At 54.4% G+C, this 25,532-nt stretch overlaps 1 protein-coding gene across 1 annotated transcript in view; it reads left to right on the forward strand.

Moving 5' to 3' along the window:
- Positions 1 to 264: 264 nt before the first annotated feature.
- DRC1 (dynein regulatory complex subunit 1) overlaps positions 265 to 25,532 on the forward strand; it is a 28,843-nt gene continuing 3,575 nt past the window's right edge. The window contains exons 1-13 of the mRNA XM_054383375.1: positions 265 to 333; positions 6,128 to 6,166; positions 9,792 to 9,844; positions 11,363 to 11,453; positions 12,524 to 12,636; positions 15,113 to 15,296; positions 16,314 to 16,451; positions 18,567 to 18,653; positions 19,851 to 19,973; positions 23,042 to 23,181; positions 23,489 to 23,623; positions 23,739 to 23,968; positions 24,470 to 24,636. Coding sequence (XP_054239350.1) covers positions 265 to 333; positions 6,128 to 6,166; positions 9,792 to 9,844; positions 11,363 to 11,453; positions 12,524 to 12,636; positions 15,113 to 15,296; positions 16,314 to 16,451; positions 18,567 to 18,653; positions 19,851 to 19,973; positions 23,042 to 23,181; positions 23,489 to 23,623; positions 23,739 to 23,968; positions 24,470 to 24,636 — 1,569 coding nt within the window. The remainder of the gene's footprint in view (positions 334 to 6,127; positions 6,167 to 9,791; positions 9,845 to 11,362; positions 11,454 to 12,523; positions 12,637 to 15,112; positions 15,297 to 16,313; positions 16,452 to 18,566; positions 18,654 to 19,850; positions 19,974 to 23,041; positions 23,182 to 23,488; positions 23,624 to 23,738; positions 23,969 to 24,469; positions 24,637 to 25,532) is intronic.

Below are 25,532 nucleotides of genomic sequence, written 5' to 3' on the forward strand. Positions count from 1 at the left end.
TGTGACAGTGTGCAGCATGGCCCAGGAGTGCAGCATGGCACAGGGTGCAGTGTGACAGTGTGCAGCATGCTCAGGAATGCAGCATGGCACAGGGTGCAGTGTGACAGTGTGCAGCATGGCCCAGGAGTGCAGCATGGCACAGGGTGCAGTGTGACAGTGTGCAGCATGGCCCAGGAGTGCAGCATGGCACAGGGTGCAGTGTGACAGTGTGCAGCATGCTCAGGAATGCAGCATGGCACAGGGTGCAGTGTGACAGTGTGCAGCATGGCCCAGGAGTGCAGCATGGCCCAGGAGTGCAGCATGGCCCAGGAGTGCAGCATGGCCCAGGGTGCAGTGGGACAGTGTGCAGCATGGCCCAGGAGTGCAGCATGGCACAGGGTGCAGTGTGACAGTGTGCAGCATGCCCAGGAGTGCAGCATGGCCCAGGGTGCAGTGTGACAGTGTGCAGCATGCCCAGGAGTGCAGCATGGCACAGGGTGCAGTGTGACAGTGTGCAGCACGCCCAGGAGTGCAGCATGGCACAGGGTGCAGTGTGACAGTGTGCAGCACGCCCAGGAGTGCAGCATGGCACAGGGTGCAGTGTGACAGTGTGCAGCACGCCCAGGAGTGCAGCATGGCACAGGGTGCAGTGTGACAGTGTGCAGCATGCTCAGGAATGCAGCATGGCACAGGGTGCAGTGTGACAGTGTGCAGCACGCCCAGGAGTGCAGCATGGCACAGGGTGCAGCATGCCCAGGAGTGCAGCATGGCACAGGGTGCAGTGTGACAGTGTGCAGCATGCCCAGGAGTGCAGCATGGCACAGGGTGCAGCATGCCCAGGAGTGCAGCATGGCACAGGGTGCAGTGTGACAGTGTGCATCATGGCCAGGAGTGCAGCATGGCACAGGGTGCAGTGTGACAGTGTGCAGCACGCCCAGGAGTGCAGCATGGCACAGGGTGCAGTGTGACAGTGTGCAGCATGGCCCAGGAGTGCAGCATGGCACAGGGTGCAGTGTGACAGTGTGCAGCATGGCACAGGGTGCAGTGTGACAGTGTGCAGCATGGCACAGGGTGCAGTGTGACAGTGTGCAGCATGGCACAGGAGTGCAGCATGGCACAGGGTGCAGTGTGACAGTGTGCAGCACGCCCAGGAGTGCAGCATGGCACAGGGTGCAGCATGGCACAGGGTGCAGTGTGACAGTGTGCAGCATGCCCAGGAGTGCAGCATGGCACAGGGTGCAGTGTGACAGTGTGCAGCATGCCCAGGAGTGCAGCATGGCACAGGGTGCAGTGTGACAGTGTGCAGCATGCCCAGGAGTGCAGCATGGCACAGGGTGCAGTGTGACAGTGTGCAGCATGCCCAGGAGTGCAGCATGGCACAGGGTGCAGTGTGACAGTGTGCAGCACGCCCAGGAGTGCAGCATGGCACAGGGTGCAGTGTGACAGTGTGCAACATGCCCAGGAGTGCAGCATGGCACAGGGTGCAGCATGGCCAGGAGTGCAGCATGGCACAGGGTGCAGTGTGACAGTGTGCAGCATGCCCAGGAGTGCAGCATGGCACAGGGTGCAGTGTGACAGTGTGCAGCACGCCCAGGAGTGCAGCATGGCACAGGGTGCAGTGTGACAGTGTGCAGCATGCCCAGGAGTGCAGCATGGCACAGGGTGCAGTGTGACAGTGTGCAGCACGCCCAGCTGTGCAGCCTGGCTGGTTTTGCAGCCTGGCTGGGCGTGCAGCATGGCTTACCCAAGGCTGCAAGGCAGAGCACCCCAGGCAATACTTGCTGCAGCCAGCTCAGGACAGGAGAGTGAGGTCAGGCTACTGGCAGCCACCTCTTGCCCATGGCAGCACTCCTGCTGAGGTGACAGAATCAAATCATAGAAACGTTTGGATGGGAAGGGACCTTTAAAGCTCATTGAGTCCAATTCCTCTGCAGTGAGCTGGGACATTTTCAACTACAGCAGGCTGCTCAGACCCCCATCCAACCTGACCTGGAATGACTCCAGGGATGGGGTATCTACCACATCTCTGGGCAACCTGGGCCAGGGTCTCACCACTCTCAGCACCAACAGTTTCTTCCTTCTATCCAGTCTGAATCTCCTCTCTTTTAAGTTAAAGCCATCACCCCTTGCCCTGACCCAAGAGGCCCCGATGAAAAGTCTGTCCCCATCTCTCTTACAGGCCCCTTTAAGTACTGAAAGGCCACAAGAAGGTCTCCCTGGAGCCTTCTCTTCTCCAGGATGAACAACCTCAATTCTCTCAGCAGAGAGGTTCCAGCCTTCAGATCATTTTTTGTGGCCCTAAATAATGGAAGACTATCAAATCTGCATCAGGCTGAGGCCAAGTAGGCAGGTGGGAGCCAAGCAGGGCAGGTACCAGGACCCTCTGCTATGCAGGCACAAGGGCAGGGCACAGGCAGAGCTCTTTCACCTCAACTAACAGAGCCAAGACGCTCAGAAACCTCTGTGGAAATCAACCTCCTCAGGGCAGGGCATGACCAGGCAACTTTTCAGTCCAAGGAGCAAGGTGGACACTTTTAGGCCACTGTTTTTGAGTTCTCCCTGAGATGGAACACCTCACACCCTAAAAATATCCAAGTTTGGGTTTTTTTTTTTTCCCTCCAAGGGGATCCCTGCTTGTGCCTTCATGTGGCTCTTTTTGCTGGAACCAGCCATGGCCTTCAGGGCTCACAGCCACACTGCCAAGTCTGCAGCACTTCCTTCCCTTCTGGGGAGCCTTTCTGTTAAGCTGCCTCTGCCTGGTGGTTACAGCTGGGGAGAAGCCTCTCCCCCATCATCCCAGTGCTGGGTTTTTCCCTGTGGGAACCAGAGCTCTGCTGAAACAACTTTTTTTTGGAGCCCTTTTTAAAAAGAGAAATCCACCCCAAAACAAAAAGCCCAACAGAGCCCTGTGAGGTTTCCCCAGGGGCTGATGGGAGCCACATCTCCAATGAGCTGTTGTGTTCCTCTTCCTTCTTTGAAAGCCACTTCCCCAAACAGAGCTGGGGGGAGGCCTGGCTGCCGTGGCACTGCGGCCACCAGCACTGTCCCTCCTGGCCAGCACCATCCTAGGGGAAAGCACAGCTGACCTAAAAGGATTTGCCATCCTCAGGAGGATTTTCCAAGGGGAAAAAGCTCAATTAAGCCCTGGGGTTCCTCAGGGAAAAGTTTTTCCCTGGGATTATTGTCCCACTTTTTACCCCTCCTGCTTGCCAGGATGCCTTGGTGGAGAAGAGGTGGGTATCAGAGTGCCTCTGCCAACGTTGTGATTTGAATCACGAGCCAGGCTCTGCATGGAAGGTTCCCAGCTCCCTCTACCCCTCATGAGTAATAACTCTGCCAGGGAAAAAGCAAAGTGATTCAGACACTGCTCTCCCAGCCCCCAGCCCCTGCAACAGCATTTATGCTGAATATTGCCAACAGCTGAGCCCACAGGCATGGGGAGTCAGACCCTGGGGGAATTGGCACTCGAGTCTCTGCACACCAGACCCTTGGCTGCCCTTGCACACACCTGTGTGTGTCTCACTAGCATGGACAAAGCATCATGAGGGTGTTTCTTGTGCATCCCTGCCCATCCTTTGAAGACATTGTGGAGCATCCAGCCCCTGCAGCTACTGCAATGGGATGCTGGCTGCAATGGGACACTGCAGCTGACTGCCCCCTCCCCAGCAGAACTCAAGGCCCCACTGGTTACCTCATCCTGGAAACAGCCTTGGGTTAGGCATGATTTTGGGCCAAGATGTGGGTGAAGGACCCTTGCAGCATCGACTTGGCCATGAAGTGCCCAGGACACACCACATTCAAGCCCAGCCACCACCACCAACCTCTCCTCACCTCCCTCTCACAACACAGGTACCTTGGTCACCTTCCCCATCAGCTCCCTATCACTTCTTTGGGACAGTCCCAGCCCCACACAGCACCTCCAATGCCCCTTAAATTCCTTTCCAATCCCTGGCCACACATCCCCAAACATCCCTGTCCTTGGAGGAGCAAGCACTGGGGCAGATTTCACCAGGCCAGGACTGGGTGAAGAGAAGCAATATGTCCTCAAGGAATCCTCCACTGAGCTGATGCATCAAGTTCCCACTGCAAAGTTCCTGGGGCTCTTGCATCAGCCTGTAACGCTCCCACCTCCAGCCTTCCTCCCCCATGTCCTCAGCGGTGCCGTGCCGTGCCAGGGAGCCCATGCAGACACACTCCCCTGGCAGGAACCGCCCCACTGTTGGGCAAACACTGAGGCCAGCAAGAGATAGCAGAGCCTGGGAACCACCCAAACACCAGTGGCAGGGCAGGGAAAGCCGGGTGAATGCTGCACCCTGCCCTTGACCCCCCAAACTCCAGAGCACCACGGCTTGGGGTGCCCCTCTCCTGCACCCAACATGGGTGCATCCACTGCCTGGCCTCCCTCACCTCCACTTCGTCCCCCCCTGCCTCCCAAGCGTCCTCCCTGGCACCCAGATGTCCCCCTCAAAGAGCAGGCAGAGGCTCTCTCACCTTGGTGGAGGGTGTGGGAGTTGCCTTCTGCCCACTGGTTGGCCCCAGTGGGGAGGGTTGCCCCGGTGTCTGCGTGTCCCCGCCGGCTGGTACCGGTGCTAAAACCACTCCTTCCCCGGCGCCTGCTTCCGGAAAGGGCTTGCCAAGGCTGGTGGGTACTGCCAACACCCCGAGGAGGAAGAGGAGGTGGGAAGCAGCAAAGGCTAAGGACCCCTCACCTGCCCACCCAGCCTTTCCCCACCTCGGTCCCACAGGCAAGTAGGGGCAGGTCTTGGGATCAGTCGGGAATTTGGGCAGGGAGCCCGAAGCAGCTGGCGTTCAGGTGCTGCTCGTACCTGGGAGGAGCTGGCAGGCTGTCCACGGTAAGCCCCCGCTGCTAGGGGTCCCTCCCCAAAACCACAGGCCCGGAGGGGATGTCCCAGTGCCACGGAAGAACCCAAGGCAGGAAGGAGGATGGTGCAAGAGGCAGCTGGGGCAACGGTTGTGCTCGCAGGGAGGCTGTCCAGGCACTGCCACACCCCCAGGGCCACAGCAACACCTCCCTGCTTCTGGGGTGCACCAGCAGCCCCTTGACACTTGCTTTAACACTCCTCTGAGGACCCCCATAGACGTTGAGGTTGGACAGCCAGGCCTGCACAAGACTCAACCCTGAGCGCTTCCAAAATGGTTAGGGCAGCACTGGAGGTGCCAGAGACAGCTGGATGAAGAGAGGAGCTATAGGGTGCCCCCTGCCCCACAGCATGCAGGGGGGCAGCCACGATCCTGGGGAGCAGTGGAGGTGGTGGGGGGCACCCCTGTGCCAAGCAGGAACGGGGAAGTGCTGGGGTGTATCTGGTGAAGCAGCTCCCCAAACCCTGGGAAGGAGCTTGCAGGGTCCCAGGGAGCTGCAGTTCCCTGGGGATCCCCCACCTGCTGCTTAGCAGGTCCCTGCCAGATCACCTATTGATGGCTGTGCCCCATCACACAGCTCCATCACTCCACATGGCACCTTCTGCCTTGGAGAGGTGTTCAGAGACAGGTCTCACCACCTCCTCCCTCCACTCAGCTCCCTGCTGCTCCCCAAATTAACACCCCTGGAAGGTGTGATGCCTGGGAGCAACAGGAGCTACACTAGGCACAACCTGGAGATGGCCCCTTCCTGCTACAACCCCTGAAAAACTGTTGGAGCATCCTCACAGCCAGGCACAGAGTGGGAGCAATATCTTCCAGTACCCCAAGAGATACAGAGGGGAAGAAGCATAGACACCAAAGAGCTTCTGGACATGAGAAAGACTCCCTCAGGAACCAGGAGAGCTTTAGATGGACACAGGTCAACCACCATCACCCTCTTCTCAGCCCAACCCCACCAGTGGTGCCTGGAACTCCGGTGGCAGCACTCCCACGCACGCAGGGAGAGCGGCACTGCCAGCCTGCGCCCACACTCTTGCCCGATGCCAGCCAAGCTCTTTAAACACCTGAAGACCCTCAAAGAGATGGAGCTACCTCAGCACACTTCAGAAGAGCTTGCATCTCCTGGTGAGGGGCATGGGGGGCAAGCAGGGTGGGAGAGACAACCAGCATCAGGGACTCCTCTGCTCGCTGCCGCGGCTTCACAGAGCTGGGGAGGTGGAGCACCCCTTTCCCGTGCACCCCCTTCCCTCTCCATCCCCTTGTCCAGCTCCTATCTCCTTCCCTCTCCACCCAGTCTCCTGAAGAGGTGCCTGGGCTTAAGCCCACATCTGGCCCGCTGCTGCCATGTCCTCCCCAGCACAGCCCTGCCAAAAAATTAACCCAACCACCCCCTCCTCCCTCCTGAGCCCCCAGCAGAGACACCCCCCCCATGACTTACAGGAGAGCTGGTTGAACAGCCTGCTGAGCCATCCCATGCTCCTGCACCGAGGGCGAGCTACGTAGCTACGAAACAGCTCCAGAGAAGCAGGTTCCCCCCTCCCTCCCTCCCTGGCCCCCCCTCCTTTCCCCAAGCCACCCTCTCCATTGGCACAGGGAGAAGCCATCAGTTCTGACGGGGTTTATTAATAGCACCTCTCCCAGCACTACGGCAGTGGGGCTTTGGAAACGGCTGCCAGCATCCCAGCGCGGGGCTGCCTCGAAGGAGAAAGGCTCCAACTTACTTCTGCCAGGGTCAGCTGCAGCTCCAGAGGCACCAGGAGATGTTTGGAGACGTGAAGGAGAAGCAGAAGTTGCGTGGTGCTAGAACCAGCAGAGGTGGTTGGGGGTGTCCTTCCAGCCAGGAGGTCCCCACTCCCTCCAAGAGGAGATGTAGAGGGTTGCTGCCATCTTGAGGTTGGCCAACCTGAAGTGGAGAAATCCCCTCTAGCTTCCTTGCAGCACTCCAAGGAGTGTGGGGTTCCCCCTTCTCCCTGAGCAAGTTGCAAGTTACTTTCTGATTTGACACTGATAATCAGTTCTGGGTTCACTTGTAAGGGGTCAAAATTCCTTTTCCCCAAGTGGTTCAGGCCCCAAAGCCTGCAAAATAGTAGCAAGGGTTGGTGAGTGTCCTCCACCAGCAGTGATGGGGAGACAGCAGCTGAGGGTCAGCAGACAAACCCCATATGGGGGCTGGATCTGCTTTTTTTTCCCCCCCATCTCAAGGTCCCTGGTGAGAAGACTGCCTGGCTTGCTGGGTCCTGGAGCTCCTCCACCTGGGCCAAGCAGGCCATGAGAAGAACGAGCTGGGCTACCCTAGAAGCCAGTAGGGCTCTCCACAAAGTATCTCCTGATGTATCCCTGCCTGTGGACCCCAATTCAGCCCATGCCTACAGATCCTAAGCTGTCCTCCCTCACCCAGCCCAGCCATCACCCTCCTGGTGCCTTGGTCCAGCCATGATCGGTTGATTGGTCCATCTCAGGATCCTGCCAGGGGTTTGGAGCAACCTCACAGCCCTTCCCTAAAACTGCCCTTTGAAGGATGAGTTTTGGTTCTGCCTGGCTTCTGTCCCAGTCTCCTCTGAAAGGAGCTCCCCAAGGTCCAGGCTGGACATGAAGAAGCTGATACAGACCTGGAGAGAGAGCAGTGTGCCAGGGGGAGGAACCTGCTCTGGGATGATGGTGATGGATGAGATGACCTTGGGACAGCAGGACAACCTGTCCATCTACAGCTACTGGCAGAAGGCTGCTAGCCATAAAGCACAGAGAAAGAGATCTCTGGGCTCTATCAGAGCTACCTCCAGGCTGTGGGGGGCTTCCTGAGAGCTACCTCCAGGCTGTGGGAACTGGTGGCATTGTCTGTGCTGTTGCCATGGGGTTGCCATGGAATTTGTATCTAGGGTTGCTATGGAGATAGAAGGAGGCTGAGAATGGGGGGCTGCTGCCAGAGCTACCAGGATAACCCCCATGCCTCACATGGAGGAGTTAAAGAGGCCTGACCAACCTGTGGTTCCCCAGATTCTCCTTCTTGACCTTCCTGGAGATTGATGTCACAGTTCCAGGGAACTGCATCTTCCTGCTGGAGGCTGCTACAAGTGGCTGTGTGTCCTCACTCTTTCCTGGGTGGGTGTGACAAGAGGCAGGCAGAACCAAAAGGCAGACTCCAAAGAGGGGTGTCAGGGAAAGTCTTTGGGGTTTCTTCAGCCCTCCTGGCAGCATCTCAACTCTGTTGGGCTAAGGGAAGCCATCATGGCTGGACCAAGGCATCAGGAGGGGGATGGCTGGGCTGGGCAAGGGACTTCTTGGGCAAGTGCTTCCAAGGATGGGGCAATCACATTTTCTCTGGGCAGTCTGTTCCTATCACCCTTATAAAGAACTTCATTGTCACCAAACTAAACCTAACCTCCTCTTTAAAACCATTGCCCCTTGTCCTGTCATTACAGGCTCTGCTAGAAATATTTTCTCCAAGTACCCTTTATATAATGAAATAAAGACTACAATATGATCTTCCTGGACCCTTCTCCAGGTTAAAGATCCCCAGCTCACTCAGCCTGTCCTCACAGCAGAGAGGTTCCAGCCCTTGTGTCATTTTGCTGACCTCCTCTAGACCTGCTCCAACAGGTCCATGTCTCTCATGTGCTGGGAACCCCAGGGCTGGACACAGCACTGCACACAGGGTCTGACCAGAGCAGAGGGCAGAATCCCCTCCCTTGATCTGCTGAGTGAGTACACACTGCTGGCCTGGTTTAGTTTTTTTACTATGAGAGCTCCACAGGTAGCCCAAGGAGGTTGTGGCATCTCTTTTCTTGGACACACTCAGAAGCACTCAGGATGTGATCCTGGACAGGATCTGCCTGTGCCTGGCCCTGCATGAACAGACAGTTGAACCAGGTGACCTCCATAGATACCTGCCAGCTGGAAAAAGGCCTTTAGGGTCATCAAGCTCAACCACTAATCCTGCACCACCAGCTCACCACTAAAACACATCCCTCAGCACCACAATTACAGGGCTTTTCACTTCCTCCAGGGCTTGGGGACTCCACCATTGCCCTGGGCAGCCTGTCCCAGGGCTTGACAACCCTTTGGGGGAGAAAATTATTCCTAATGTTCAACCTATACCTCCCCTGGGGCAACAACCTTTAGTCCTGCTGCTTGTTCCCTGGGAGAAGAGGCTGACTCCCACCTCACTACAACCTCCTTCCAGGGAGCTGTAAAGAGCCAGAAAGTCTCCCCTGAGCTTTCTTTTCTCCCGGCTAAACAACCCCAGTTCCTTCAGCCACTTCTCACAGAGCTTGTGCTCGGGACCCTTCACCACCTTCGCTGATGTCCTTTGGACACGCTCTAGCCACTCAACGTCGTCCTTGGAGCGAGGGGCCCCGAACTGATCCCAGGACTCGGGGTGCAGCCTCACCAGCGCCCAGCAGATGGGGACAATCCCTGCCCTAGCCCCGCTGGCCACACTATTGCTCATCCAAGCCACGATGCTGTTCTCCTCTTGGATGCCCAGGCACACGCTGGCCCATCTTCAGCCGGCTGTCGATCAGCACCCGCAGGTCCTCGTCCAGCCAGCAGCAGCTCAGAGCGCACAGGCGCCGGCACTGCCTCACGGCGGCCATGCCCCAGCAGCACACCGCCGCCACCTCTCGCCACCCGCGCCGCTCCTTCCTTTTCTGGCTCAGGTCCGCAGCCTCCGCCAATCAGCGCCGCCGCGCCGCGCGTGCGGAGTAACAGCACAGAGAGGCCGGTGCGGGGGGAGGGGTAGCGCAGCCCGGGCCCGGCGGGGTTCTGCGCATGCGCACTGCTGCCGTTTCCAGGCGACGCAGGGACGCGCTCGCCGTGAGATGCATGCGCGGCAGAGGGACGGCGGAGGCATGCAGCGGGGAACGGGAGCGGAGCAGACGGAACGGGGCGGTCTGACCCCCGTCTTCAGCGACGTCGAGCTCAGCGCCGAGGAGCGTATCGCTAGCCGCCGCCGCCTCACCGCTGCCCGCCTCGATGCCAAGCGCCGGTGAGAAACAGGACTCGACGCCCTCCCCCAGCCCAGTTGCAGCTGCCTGCACCCCCTATATTCGAGCACGGTCCATCCCCCTCCCTGCCGCACCTTCTCCCCAAGCTCCGTGTCTCGTTACAGATGATCTCCTCTTCCCAAAATGGCTCTAGGGAAGAGGCCAAAGCCGTGCCTCTTCCAGATCCCTCATCCCAAACTGGAACTCAGTCCTGACCCTGCACCCAGGACCGGGATAGACTCAGAGGCCAGCCCCAGGAGCCACCCCCCACCACCACCCGGGAACGGCTCAGGATAATACACTGTCCCCAGGGCTCAGAACATCCCCTGCCCCACAATAGCACTGGGGCCAGGACCCCTAGCCTGAACTGGGCAGGTGGCAGGGACTTGATATGTCCCTGCCAGCCTTCATGGGACCCAGGACTTCTCCCCAGACTGGTGGTGTGTCAGGGGCCACCAGTCAGAAACATTCTCCATTCCTTGCCAAATGGCAGATGAGGACAAGGACCACCTTTCCCAAGCCTGGCACAGCCCAAAGTCAGGAATATCCCTGTCCTGCCCCCAGGCCAGTGGTAACCTTGTCCCCAAGATATTGCCCTGCCGTAAGCCCTCTGCCCCCCTGGGCAAAATGAGCACCAGAACAGTGGCTGCCTGGATCAGACTGATGTTCCTAAACCTGGGACTCACCAGCAACAGGACACACTTTTCTTCAAAGCAGGACTGAACTGTGATCCTCTCCCAAGCCTTTGTGGTTTCTCCAGGCTGGGTAGGATCAGATCATAAAGTGGCAGCACCCTGCCATCCTCGCCTGAGCTGGGGTGGGTCAGGGTGCCCATCTTGCTGCAGTCTGGGGAAAACTGGAGCATCATTGCCATAATCATCTCCTCCTTAAACTAAGAGTAAACCACAGCAAGCTGCATGTGGATCTTGTGACCAACCCCTGGGTCCAAACTTTATCTAGATCACTAACATCCCAACAGCCTTGTTTTCCCCTTCTGGGTCTCAGAGCCTTCCTTAGAGGTTAGACCGATCCCAAGGAACTAGCATAGGATTGGTGCCACCACTGGAATTGTTCAAGACAGAAACTCTCTCTCTTTATGTTGTCCTGAAGTCTTTGCCCCCTGTCCTTCTCCCTCTGGGAAGCAAGCAGGGGCTGAGTTCCTCCAGTCCTGTGCTGCAGGAGTAACCAGCCTTGGGCTGCACTCCCAGCTCCAGAATGGGAAGCCTGGACCTCCCCATTTTCCCTCAGGGAGGCTGTCCCACCCTTTCTCCATCTGTCGACCTTCTGGCCTGGAAGTAAACTTGCTGAGGTGAAGAAAGAGCAAAGCGTGCTGTGCTGTGCCATGCTGTGCCATGCTGTGCCATGCTGAGCCATGCTGAGCCATGCGGTCTGGGCTGGGATCCCAGATTCAAGGCCATGTCCAAACATTAGGAAGATGATTTGATGTAAAATGTTCTCAAGGCCCTATCCAAGCATTAGGAAGGTGTGAAATGTTCCGGCTTTCCCCCTTTTCTGCCCAGGGAGACCCTTGGAGATGCTGCAGAGTTGAAGGTGGCTGTGGAGGAGGAAGAGCAGAGAAAGAGCCACAAGCTGATTGAGGAGACAAATCGGGTAGGACAGGAAGGTCCTTTCAAGTCCTTGACCTCTAAATATTTGGCTTTAGCCTCCTTTTTAGCTTTGTGTGATGCTTAGTGTCACACAGCAGCATTTCTGTGAGAAGAAACAGGGACAGAAACTCCTCCAGACTGGGTGGAGGGTGATGCTTGAGCTGGATCCTGGGAACGTGATTTCCCCATGACAAACAGCTCATGGGTTGGAAAAATCTGGGACTGACACCATGGATCCAAACCCCAACCTCACCCTTAGACCCATCTGCACGTGCCAGAGAAGTAAAACAAGAGCATGTTCCTCTTGGAGCATGTTCCTCTTGGTGGCTTGTGCGGCTTCCAGGAGAGGGAGGACCCACAGATGCATGGAGGTCCTTGCAGTGCTCATCAATCCTGGCTGGAGCATGGAAATACAGGGCTGCTGGGCCCACACAGACATCTCAACATAGGGATAGGAGCCCTCCAGCATCCATTCCTTGAGAGCTCAGGGCTCCAGCTGTGACTAGGGCAGGGATTGTCCCCTGTGCTGGGGACTGGTGAGGTCACACCTCATATATTGGGTTCAGTTTTGGGCCCCTCGCTCCAAGAAAAACATTGAGTGGCTGGAGTGTGTCCAAAGAAGGGCAGCAACAAAGCTGGCAAAGAGTTCAAGTCTTGTGAGGAGAGGCTGAGGGAACAGGGCTTGTTTAGCCTGGAGAAAAGGAAGCTCAGGGGAGAGCTCACTCTCTACAACCCTCTGAAAAGAGGTTGGAGTGAGGTGGGGGTTGGTCTCTTCTCTAAAGGAACAAGCAACAGAACAAGAAGAAGTGGTCTCAAGTTGCCCCAGAGGAGGTTTAGGGTGGACATGAGGAACAAATTCTTCCCCAAAGAGCATTGTCAAAGCTTGGGACAGGCTGCCCATTGCAGTGGTAGAGTCACCATCCCTGGAGGGATTTACAAGCCATGTAGCTGTGGAGCTGAGGGATGTGGTTTAGTGGTGACCTGCAGTGCTGGATTAACAATTGGACTCCATGATCTTCAAGGTCTTTTCCAGCCAAAATGATTCTGTGATTCTTCTATGATCCTCCCTCACAGAAGCTGACCAAGCTGCTCTTTGATGGCACGCAGTTGGTGACAAACATCCAGGTTGCTGCTGACTTGAGGGAAACACAGAGGAGAGCAGAAGGGGCAGAGCTGAAGCTGCAGAGGTAAGAGACTGCATGGTGGGTCTGGGCTGCTGGAAAGGAGCAGTACAGATGTTGGGGCAGCTTTCTGAGGACATCCTAATGCTAGTCATTCAGGAATGCAGGAATGCTAGTCATCCAGGAATGCTCAGCATGAATTTGATGTTCCAAAGGAAAATTGACACAAAGAGCCTCTAGGTCCCACCTGCCACAGCTGGATCTTTACAGAGCTCTGCAGTCAAGGCTGGTGGCTTCTCCAGGTGGCACTGCAGTACTACGGATGTCTGCTTACTGAACTTCTCCACATCCATACCATCTTCAGCTCCAGAGCTGGTTCTCAGCTGGAGCCTGTACCATGTATACTTGTGGTCTGCTTGCCTGAGAAGCATAAGCACAGTTGCCCTTGCTTCTGGCTTGCTGAGCAGCCCTCCTGAGCCTGGAGGCAACATCATCATGGAGAGCATGCCATCTTGTGCTGAGGTTGCCCTCCAGTTATGGAGATAGGAGTAGTTATTAGCCATAGCATGGGAATGAGCTGCAACAACCACATCAGGCTGTGTGTGAGAGGTGGGAAGAATGTGAGCCTGTGCTGAATGTAAGATGTGGGATGTTAAAGTCTGCACAGTGAGACATCCTGGGTCAGGAGCCCCTGATATTGTAGAGATCTTTCTCCTTGGAGATAGTTTTGGTAGAAAGATATCTCTAAGATCATTGAGTCCAGCTGTTAACCCAGGTCACCACCAAACCATGTCCCTCAGCACCACAGCTACACAACTTTTCAGTCCCTCCAGGGATGGGGACTCCACCACTTCCCTGGGCAGTCTGTTCCAGGCCTTGACAACCCTTTTGGGGAAGAAATTGTTCCTCACGTCCAACCTAAACCTGCCCTGGCACAACTTGAGTTCATTTCCTCTTGTCCTATCAGTTGTGACTTGGGAGAAGACCCCAGGCCCCACTTCACTCCAGCCTTCTTTCAGGGAGTTGTAGAGTGAGGTCTCCCCTCAGCCTCCTTTTCTGCAGACTAAACAACCCCAGTTCCCTCAGCTGCTCCTCACAAGACTTGTGCTCTGCACCCTTCACCAGCTTCATTGCCCTTCTTTGGACATGCTCCAGCTACTCAATGTCCTTCTTGTAGTGAGAGGCAAAACACTCAACCTAATATTTAAGGTGCAGCCTCAGCACATGCCTGGACAAGGTCCTGCACAACCTGCTCTTGACACTGAAATTAATCCTCCTGTGACTGGGAGTCAGCAATTTCCTTAAGCCCTTCCAGCTCCTATTGCTCTCTGCTCTCTCTGTATGCCTTGCTGGACAACCCTCTCCTGCTTTACCAGAGGAGCTGGGCAGTCTCCAAGAGGCTGGCTCTTTTAGGACTCTGAGAGCAGCTAGACAACACTGAGCTCTCCTTCTGCCTTTGGAGACCACTGCAGGAACAATTTATGGGAGGCTTCTGTAGCAAGACCCACGTCCCTTGCTCAGATGATTCCCTAGTGGGAATCTTATTAAGGAACAAGGTGCTGTGTCCAGGAACTGCCTGTAGAACAGGTCTGGGGGGGCAGAGGTGGTGGCTGTAATATGTCTGCTCAGTGCTGTTGGGCTTTAGGTGGAGTATGATCTCTGGACATAGTCTAGGGGTATCTGGTAAGCTGTTTTGCACTGCTTGTCCATCACCTCTTGCCCAGAGCTTGCTTGGTAGGAGGATTTGTGCTCCTTGCAAAGGTGACTGCTGCTTGAGCTCCTCAGTCTGTCCTCCTCCAGGTAAATGGTTGATAGAGCACTGGGTGAGGGCAGAGCTGGAAACTCCATCTTTGGATTCATCAGCACAGGAGAGACATGGAGCTGTTGGAGTGGGTCCAGAGGAGGACACAAAAATGATGCAAGGGCTAAAACTCCTCTGTTGAGAGGACAGGCTGAAAGAGTTGGAGTTGCTCAGCCTGGAGAAGAGAAGGCATTTCGGTACTTAAAGAGGCCCTTGAGAAAGCTGGGGACAGACTGTTTAGCAGCACCTGTTGTGACAGGACAGGGAGTGATGGCTTTAAACTAAAAGAGGAAGATTCAGACTAGAGAGAAGACTGTTTAAACTGAGGTGGTGAGACCCTGGCCCAGGCTGCCCAGAGAGGTAGTAGGTGCTCCATCCCTGGGACCATTCCAGGTCAGGTTAGATGGGGCTCTGAGCAACCTGCTCTAGTTGAAGATGTCTCTGCTTACTGCATGTGAGTTGGACTAGATGACCTCTAAAGGTCTCTTCCAGCCTACACTGTTCTATGATTCTATGAAATGTCTGTCTGTAGAAAAGGTTCTGCAGGATGCCAGCTCTGCCCTAGGTTGATGCTCTGATAAACCCTTGCAAGAAAGCTGCTGCTCCTCTGCTATCTTGATGCTACTCAGAATTCAAACTGTGTTGGGCAGGAAAGTACTTCTGTAGTGAGGGTCACTGAACCACATCTGAAGCACTTTGCTGCCCTGCCCCAGCTCCCCATTTGTCCTTTGCTGCCTGCAGGGTGAAGAAGCTGGAGGATGAAGCCAAGTCTAACGCATACAAGCTTGAGGAGATCACCTCTAAGTGGGCCTTGGCCAAGGAAATGAAGATCCCACAGGAGCTGTGGCAGCTGCTGAACCAACAGCAGCAACAGTGCACGCTCCTTCTGGAGGAGAAGAACAAACTCATCAGTCACCTGAAGCAGGTAGAGTGGGGACCAGGCAGGGCTGACCAGGGGTATCAAGCTCTGGGAGATGCTGTTGTAAAGCAACAATCATCCCTGTCTGATTCTTCAGTCCACCAGGATATGGCAGGGATCTGCATAGTGTCAGTTGGTCTGGGCCAACATTGCCAGGAGTTGCAGTGCAAATGTTCCAGCGTGGATGATGAGCTCACAGGATCATAGAATTGTTTTGGTTGGGAAAGACCTTTGAGATCATGGACTCCAACCATTAACCCAGCACTGAGAGGTCCCCACTAAGCCATGTCCCTCAGCACCACGTCTACAAGAGTTTTCAATCCCTCCAGGGGTTGTGACCCACCACTGCCCTGAGCAGGCTCTTCCAGGGCTTGACAACCCTTTTGGGAATAAAGTCTTCCTCATGTCCAACCTCAGTCTACCCTGGTGCAACTTGAGGCTGTTTCCTCTTGTCCTGTCACTTGTTCCTTGGGAGACCCCCACCTTGCTCCAACCTCCTTTCAGGGAGCTGTGGAGAGTGAGAAGGTCTCCCCTGAGTATCCTTTTCTCCAGGCTGAACAACCCCAGTTCCTGCAGCTGCTCCTCACAAGACTTGTGCTCTAGACCCTTCACCAACATATTGGGTGCCCTGGCACTGTTCAGTGGCCAAGAACATGCACTCTGACACTGGAAGCAGTGAGACAAAGTGGCAGGTCTCCAGGCAAGGCCAAGGAGCAGAGATAGGCAGTGTTTTTGTTCAGGGAAGAAGGCCTTTCCCACAGCAGGCTCCCTGGCCCCCAGAGAGGCAGTGGTGGTGTGTCTGCAGGCATCTCACCTCCCATTCCACCTCATTTTGGCAGCAATGATCTGTCTCTCCTTCTATTTTCTCTAGTCTCTACCTCTTGATTTTCTGTCTCTTTGTTCTCATCACCTCTTCTCCTCTGGGAAAGGCAGCATCTGCATCTTCCCCTCTCAGTTAACCCCGGAGGATTCCTGGTCTTCAAGTATTTCTCCCTAGTTCCAGCATCTGTTCTGCTCTTCTAGGAGCTGAAAAACAAAGATGAGCAATATGTGGAGGCCATCAAGAAGCAGTCAGAGGATATCCACCTGCTTTTGGAGAGAATGGAGGAACAGACCAGATTCATGCTGAAAACTTACCGCCACAAGCTGCTGCAGATTGAGGTAACTGCTCTGCATGGTGCAGGAAGAGACCAATGAGAAAGCCTTCAGCCACTTACTTGGAGACACAGAACCACAGAATCTTTTTGGTTAGAAGACACCTTTAAGACCATTGAGTCCAACAGTTAAGAGAGCATTGCTGGGTCACCATTAAAACATGTCCCTCAGAGTCACATCTGTAAGGCTGTTCAATCCCCCCAGGGATGGGGTCTCCACCACTGCCCTGGGCAGCCTGTCCCAGAGCTTGACAATCATTTCCAGGAAGAAATTGTTCCTCACGTCCAAACTAATCCTCCCTTGGAACAATTGGAGGCCATTTCCTCTTGTTCCTTGGGAGAAGAGACTGACCCCAACCTCACTCCAACTTCCTTTCAGGGAGTTGTAGAGAGTGAGGTCTCCCCTCAGCCTCCTTTTCTGCAAACTAAAGAGCCCCAGTTCCTTCAGCCACTCCTCATAAGTCTTGTGCTCTAGACCCTTCACCAGCTTTGTTACTGTCCTTTGGACATGCTCCAGCACCTCCATGTCCTTGGAGTGAAGGGCCCGAAACTGAGCCCAGAATTCAAGGTGGGGCATCACCAGTCCCCAGTATATGAGGACAATCCCTGCCCTACTCCTGCTGGCCACACTATTGCTGATCCAAGCCAGGATGCTCTGAGCCTTCCCAGAGAGGTGGAGTCTCCATCTCTGGAGTCATTCCAAACCTGCCTGGACACTGTCCTGTGCAATATGCCTTAGATGAACCTCCTCTGGCAGGGAGGTTGGACTAGATGATCTCCATAGGTCCCTTCCAACCTCTGTCTTTCTGGGATTCTAGGATTCTAGGCCACCTGGGCACACCCTGGCTTATGTTCAGCCAGCTGTCTACCAGCACACCCAGTCCTTTTCCACTGGGCATTTTCCAGTCACTCTTCCCCAAGCCTGGAGGGTTCATGGGGTTGTTGTGTCCCAAGTGCAGAACGTGGCACTTGGCCTTGTTAAACCTCATCCCTTTGGCATTGAGCTATTGATCCAGCCTGTCCAGATCCCTCTGTAGAGACTCCTGCCCCACTTGGTCTCACCTGCAAACTTACTGAGGGCACCCTCAATCTCCTTGTCCATATTGAAGAGAACAGGCCCCAGTGCTGAGCCCTGGGGAACACCACTTGTGACTGGACATTTTCCATTCACCACCACCCTTTGGTTACTTCAGTGTCTTCTTAGGTGAAATCAGGTGGCTGTGTGACCAGGCTCTGCTGGTAATCATCCAGAAATGATTTCTAGTCAACTCACAGAGCTACCTAGAGCATCCCTCCCAGCACAGAGTGGCAAGCCCCATGGGGTCACACTGTGAGGTCTCTGCCAGCAAGGTCCTGGCATGGAAAAACAATGTGCTGTTGTGGCCAAGAGAGCCAATGGGATCCTGGGATGCATCAAGAAAGCTGTGTCCAGCAGGTCTAGAGAAGTTCTTCTACCTCTCTGCTCTGCCCTGCTGAGACCACACCTGCAATACTGTGTCCAGTTTGGGGCTCCCCAGTTCAAGAGAGACAGAGACCTGCTGGAGGGAATCCAGCAGAGAGCCACAAGGATGCTTAGGGGACTTGAGCATCTCCCCTGTGAAGAGAGACTGAGAGCTCTGGGGCTGTTTAGTCTGGAGAAGAGAAGACTGAGAGGGGATCTGATCAATGTCTATCAATATCTGGGGGGTGGGTGTCAAGTGGAGGGGGCCAGGCTGTTTTGGGTGGTTCACAGTGGTAGGACAAGGAGCAATGGGTTCAAACTTGAACATAGAAGATTTCACCTCAGCATGAGGAGAAACTTCTTTACAGTGAGGGTGACAGAGCCCTGGAACAGGCTGCCCAGGGGGGTTGTGGAGTCTCCTTCTCTGGAGACATTCAAAACCCACCTGGATGCATTTACCCTAAGTGATCCTGCTCTGGCAGGGGGGTTGGACCTGATGATCTCTTGAGGTCCCTTCCAGCCTCTGATATACTGTGAGACTGTGATACTGTGATGGAGAGGAGAGATCAGGCCAGTGTGTGCCCAGCAGGCAGCAGCACCAGTCTGCATCTGATCCTCTCCTGAAGGCTGCTGGCCTGGTGTAAGGTTGGCAACGTGATGGTGAAGGTCTTTGTTCCACAGAAAGCTTTTGAGCTGGAACGTCGAGAGCTGCTGGACAACAACAAGAAGAAGTGGGATGAAGCCATCCTGGCCCACAACACACAGCAGGTAAGGGTGCTTGGAGATTTACACTCATAGAATTGTTTTGGTTGGAAGAGGCCCTGTTCCAGTGTTCCACCACCCTCATAGTAAAGAACTTCTTCCTGATATCCAGTCTAAATCTGCTCTTCTCTAGTTTGAAGCCTATCACCACAGGCCTTTGTAAACAGTCTCTCTCCATCCTTCCTGTAGGCCCCCTTCAGGTACTGGCAGGCTGCTGTTAGGTCTCCCTGGAGCCTCCTCCTCTCCAGGCTGAACACCCCCAGCTCCCTCAGCCTGTCCTCATAGCAGAGGTGCTCCAACCCCCTGATCATTTTCATGGCCCTTCTCTGGACCCTCTCCATCAGGTCCATGTCCTTCCTATACTGAGGGCTCCAGACCTCCGGATCCATCGATGACCTTGCTTTGGGCTGGCCAAAGGAGCTGTCACCATGCAAGGATGCTGTCACCAAGCTGTGTAGACGTGGTGCTGAGATACATGGTTTAGTGGTGACCTGGCAGCACTGGGTTAACCATGGGACCTGATGACCCTGAAGGTCTCTTCCAACAATTGCATCATTATAGGGTTCTGTGAGGATTGGTGGATCCTGGCCTCTATTAGAAATGCTGTGTCCAGCAGGAGTAGGGAGGTGATTGTCCCCTTGTACTCAGCTCTGGTGAGGCCATATCTTGAATATTGTGTCCAGTTTTGGACACGTCAATACAAGAGAGATGTGGAGGGGCTGGAGCCAGTGCAAAGGAGGGCAAGGAAGCTGGGGAAGGGCCTGGAGAATAAATCTTCTGAAGAGCAACTGAAGGAGCTGGGGATGGTTAGTTTGAAAAAGAGGAGGCTGAGGGGAGACCTCATGGCTCTCTACAACTACCTGAAAGGACGTAGTAGAGAGGCTGGTGCTGGTCTCTTCTCACAGGTAATTAGTGACAGAACAAGAGGGAATGACCTCAAGCTATGACTGGGTAGGTTTAGACTGGACATTAGGAAAAAAGTTTTCCCAGCAAGCGTGGTGAGGCCTTGGAATGTGCTGCCCAGGGAGGTGGTTGAGTCACCAACCCTGGATGTGTTTAAAGGTCGTTTGGATGTGGTGCTTGGGGCTACGGTTTAGGGGTGAACCTGGTAGAGTAGGGTTAATGGTTGGACTTGGTGATCCTGAGGGTCTTTTCCAAGCTGGATGTTTCTGTGATTCTGTGATGTTCTCCTTCTGCCCACAGCTGGAATACCTGCATGCCCGTATGAGGAAGGTGAAGGAGTATGAGAGACAGCTCAGTCAGCTGCGGGCACAGGATGAGGAGGAGTACACCAGCATGAAGATCCAGCTGCAGAGCGATGTGCAGGTAGAGTGAAAGGCTGCTGTGTGCCATGGGAGGCAGCAGAGCAGATCTCTCTCTGCTCTTTGGTGTGGAGACAGCAGGATGGTATGAAAGCTGCAGCTCCTACCTGGTCACCTCAGCTCTTCAGCATCCACAGTCCAACCCTGCATCAACAGGGTGATGGAGCTGTTGTTTCCTCTCCATGGGTCCTACATCACAGTGTCCATCTTGGCTCTCAGAGGTTTGTAGCCCATGGACTGTACCTCTAGGACAGAGGCAGCACCGTGGAAGGCCAAGGTGTTTCCTACCTCTGCCATCATGACCGATGGGAGGAATAAAAGGTGTGAGTCTCCTGACAGCAAATCACTTCAGGTCAGCCTGATTTGCCTCCTTTGCCAGGGTCCTGGCCTAGGAGAGGTGAGGTTTTTCCTCTGACACCTAACCATAGACCCATGATTTCTCTAATGCACACCTGATGTGAGAATTATCATGAGTTTGCCCTTAGGTAGGAGGGCTTGCAGTGGAAGAGCACATCCCTGGCACACCACTGGCTCATTGTTTGCCCCCCATGGGATGTCCTCCTCAAAAACCCAAGCTGGGACTGGTATCTAGAAGGTTTTGTCCGACTTCAGGTGAAGTATTACTGTTGCAAGTCCATGAAAGGACATGTCTATGGAGGACAGTCCTGCCTTTGCAGTTTCTTCACCTTCATATTGATGACCTGGAAGGTGACACAAACATTTGCTGGTGTCTCTGAGCCCTTTGGGGAGGGAGGCAGCAGGATGCTGGAGAGGAAGGTACATAGACAGTGATGTGGGGCTGTTGTGAAACCACACCTGCTGCCTTTAGCTATAGCTGTGGGAGAGTTTTGATACCAGGCAGGGGAGGTGTTTGTTCCTCTCTGCTTCATATCTGCAAGTCCTTGTCCAAGTTTGGCAACACGCTTGGGAAACAGCAGAGAGTCTTAAACAGACCAAATAAACAGATGACTGCTAAGGAAATGTTGGAAGGCTGTGGGACTTAGTTAGACCAGGGAAGAGGTTTCTGTAGGGAGGTGAGAAGTCTGCAAGTACACACAGTTCTGTGTGATACAGGAGGAGGAGAAGTTCTCTGTGTCCACTGTGGATGCAAGAAAAAATCGTGGGCTTGAGTTTTGTGTAAGGAAGATTTAAATTGGCGTGGAATCATAGAATCATTGAATGGTTTGGGTGGGAAGCAACCATTAAAGGTCATCTAATCCAACCCCCCTGCAGTGAGCAGGGACATCTTCAGCTAGAGCAGGTTGCTCAGAGCCCCATCCAACCTCACCTGGAATAGCTCCAGGGATGGGGCATCTACCACCTCTCTGGACATCCTGGGCCAGTGTCTCACCACCCTTGGCACATAGAATTTCTTCCTTCTATGTAGTCTGAATCTCTCCTCTTTTAGTTTAAAACCATCACCCCTTGTCCTGTCACAACAAGCCCTGCTAAAAAAGTCTGTCCCTGCCTTTGTTAAAGATCCCTTTAAATACTGAAAGGCCACAATTAGGTCTCCCTGGAGCCTTCTCTTCTGCAGGCTGAGCAACCCCAACTCTCTCAGCCTGGCCTCCCAACAAAGGGGTTCCAGCCTTTGCATCATCTTCATGGCATTCAGATTTAGGGTTGAGATTTCAAGCCAGGAAAGCCTAGAAGGGGTAAGGAGTTCCTTGATGGTTACCTAGAGTGATTGTGCCCTTAGTTTGCTGCTCTTCAACACAGGATTTCAGCAACAGCCTAAGTCAGCTTTTGCTGGGGCTGATCTGGTGTAGTTGTTGCCTCTGTGGGGCACAGGGATGAAGCAGAAGGGCAGATGTCCTTCTGGTTGTGTAAGTCTGTATACCACAGGCTTCACCCTTCCAGTTCAGGGTGAATAAGAAAAGATAAGTTGGTGACACCAACCTTCCTGATTCAGCTGTGATACCGTTGTCCTCAGGTATCTCAGGACCTTAACCAACACCTAAAGATGAAGTCTGTGGGTTGGGGGTTGTTTGTACTGCCCAGTTTCACTAAATCATAGAGTCACAGAATGGTTTGACAGGAAGGGGACCTTTAAAAGTCATCTGGTTCCCCCCTTCCCCCCTCACAGTGAGCAGGGACATCTGCAACTAGATCAGGTTGCTCAGATGGGAATCAGCATTTCAGATATAGGGTTTGGGCTGTGGTCTTCCTCCATCTGCTAGAAGGAGAAGGTCCTTTGGCCCTGCTGGGATTTACCACCACCTTTTCTTCAGTCCAGGTTTGATCCTAGCCAGCTGCTTCTGGGTGTCTTCCCAGGTTGTTTGCACACTCTCAGTTGTACCTAGGGCTCCCCAGGAGAGAAGGCTAACTCATGTACCAGTGTCTTCTCTGCAGTTACAATAATGGGTTAAACCATGCCAGGCCCAAACACCACCTCTCACCCATCCATGCAGTCATGCTGCCTTCTCTTAGAGTTCCCATGTCACTGTGCCCCCCCCGAGCTTGTTTCCAAGGGCTAGCAGGCAGCAGTGATCATCAGCAAGGAGTGATGCTTCCCCTCCCAGAGCAGCAGTCCCAGGAGACTGGGAAGTGGCTCTTCCTTTCCATCACATATCAAGCAAAAGGGTTCTCCCTGGATTTGTGTGTCAGTCCTCCTATCTGTTCCTTCCTCCAGCTCACCAAAGAACTTCTGAGCCTCTTGGCTGATTCAGAGACATGCAATTCCTAGCAGTGACATCAAAATCAGCAGCTAGGTGGAGGAGAGAGGCCCATTCTGTGGCCCACAGACTGAAAGCTGGGCCAAACTTCAGTCCTTCCTCCCTTCCCCAAACATGGCCCTGTGGCTGGTACTTACTGAGTCACAGAATCATTTGGAAGAGGTCTTGGAGACCGCTGAGTGCAGCTGTTAACCAAGCACCACTGAGCCCTGTCCCTCAGCACCACATCTAGTACGGACAAGCAGCGTCTCTGTCCCTCACTGTCAGTGTGGCCAGGGGGTAGCTGGGAAAACGTGCATGGGAAGATGGGGTTTGGAGAGCAGAGCCAGCAGCACCCAGGCTTCAGTGGGACCTTTGCTTATGGCCCATCTTGGCTTTGTGTTTTTTGCAATGCCAGAACCTGGAGAAGCAGCTCCAGCAGGCGAAAGCCATCTACCGGCTGAACCAGGAGAAGCTGGAGTACAACCTCCTGGTGCTCAAGAAGCAGGATGAGGAGAACACCATCCTCAGATCCCAGCAGAAGAGGAAGATCAACAGGTAAAAACCCATCAGTCTCTGCTTTGTGTGCATCTCCTGCCCTGTGCCATTTTGTCTGGAGGCCATCGCCTAGGACAGGCCAGCAAGCTCTGTCCCACCTATCCCTGGGCAGAGGCAGGGGTTAGCCACCCCCAGAGCACTTTGTCTGGCTGTGACCAACCCGTGCCAGCTGCATCAGGGTCAGCCAGGCCTTGGCACTGAGCAGTCACCAGTAGATAAGCACGCCCATGTCCCAGAGCCTTCATGTGAGCTGTGTATGCCCAAAGGTGTCTCTTTGGGCTTGCCCAGCTGTGCTGTCCCTCCCCAGGCTCCACAGCTTGCTCAACAACCTGAGAACAAAACTGGCCAACCAAGAGAAGCAGCTTGAGGAAGAGAAGCAGAGCCTGGCAGCCTACTGCAAGTCCATCAAGAGACACTGCAAGGAGGTGCAGAGGAGGATGAGGTGGGCTGCGCACAGGCACCTCATCACAATGAGGCCTTGGAGCACCTAAGTGAGGTGCAGGAGGAGCTGACGAGGCACAGAGCCTTGTTCCATGGGCCATCTCCCTCCTGCACAGGCACTCTGCTGCCGTTGATGCTGCAAAGTTCCTGGAGGTCTGGCTTATGAACGAGAAGGAAGCCAAAGGGCTGATACAGAAAGCCTTGGATGCAGATCGCATCATCCACACCCAGCTGCTGGGGCTGCCCTGGGAACAGCCTCATTATTGGTTCCTTGACAATGTTGGCCCTCTCAAGTGTGCCAAGGAGAAGAGGATGGCAACCAAGCTGGCTGAGGAGGTCCTGACAGGTGGGATGCATAGAGACCTTCACCTTCCTCCATGGTGGTCCCTTTGGTCACTTCTGTCCCTGCCACTGCAAGGTGAAGTCCCCATCCCTGGAAACATTCTAGGTCAGGTTGGATGGGGCTCTGAGGAACTGCTCTGGTTGAAGATGTCCCTACTGACTGCAGGATGGTTGGGCTAGAAGACCTGGAAAGATCCTTTCCCATCCAAACCATTCTGTGACTCTATGATCTCACAGGGGTGACATCACAAGCCCAGGCAGGAGCTGTCCCAGCTCTGAGCTGCCTCATGCCAAACCAGCTTAGGGATATTTGCCTCTGCTGTGCCCAGTGCTCCCAGTTGCAAACAGGTTAACCAAAAGCCAGCCAATGTCCTAAGATCGTGGTGGTCCTTTCCAGGTCATGGGCAGCAGCTGTGATTTCCATGACGACTCCTGCAGTGCTGTGACTGAGGAGCACAGACCAAGCACAAAGGTTTTTGCTCACCCTTCTTTCTCCATGTTTCAGAGAGCACATCTAGGGGACAGCAGGAGGAAGAAGGAGGAGAGAAGGGAGTGGACAGTGGAGAAGGAGGAAAAGAAAACACAGAGAAGGCTGAGGATAGAGTCACACCTTTGAGAAATATCTCCAAGAAGACTGCCAAGAAGATCCTGGAGCTCGTGAGCGATGAGTTGGTGCGTGCCTCGATCGGGGAAAAGGAGCTCCTGTCCCCTTGTGCTGGTTTGAGGCCAGCCAGAACATCTCTTGCCCCGAAAGGGACAAAAGAATGACCCTCACACAAACAGATTGGAGAGTGATGGAAAGTTTAAATGGAAAAGCGATTGGTGAAACTACAGAAAAACTACAAAGCGTAGTGGCAAAGAGCATCCTAAAGCATACAGAGTCCCTTACATAGTACCCAGAGGCTTCCCAATCCTTCCCTCCTCCCACCTGAGGGTCTACCCAAACCCCCAGGGCTCCTTCTTGCCCCTCCCGCTGCTAGGCAAGTCTCAGGCTGGCCAGGTCTGAGACTGCCCCCCCCTCCATTCTCCTCCTGGCATTAGGCCTAGACAGGCCTAAGAGGCCTGAGATACTCCCCCACCGTTATCCGATAAGAGAGGACATCTCCCTCGGGGGCAGAGAGGGAAGAAAGAGGAAGAGAATGACTTTGCAGATGGCTTTATAGGGTGCAGGACTTATGGGTAGAAATACGTCGTTTCCTGTGTCCACCCCTGTGGGTGGGCACCCAGGACACCAGAGGTGTATCTCATGCGGCAGTGGCAGGGGGCACCCAGCCTAAACTGTCACACCCCTGCTGGGGACACTTGCTCCAGCTTGTATTGCATCTCTTCCAAGCTCCACACCTTGGGGGGAAGGCTTCTGCATGGCACTGCCTTGCAGTACCAAGCAGCCTGTTGTCAGAGAGCTGCCCCAGGGGTTCACAAGTCACCAAATGATTTTGGGTGGAAAAGACCTTTAAGATCATTGAGTCCAACCAGTAACACAGCACTGCCAAGACACCACCAAACCATGTCCCTCAGCACCACATCTACACACCTCTTAAATCCCTCCAGGAATGGGAACTCCACCA

This window comes from Indicator indicator, chromosome 9 (genome assembly GCF_027791375.1).
Source record: "Indicator indicator isolate 239-I01 chromosome 9, UM_Iind_1.1, whole genome shotgun sequence".
Lineage (NCBI taxonomy): Eukaryota > Metazoa > Chordata > Aves > Piciformes > Indicatoridae > Indicator > Indicator indicator.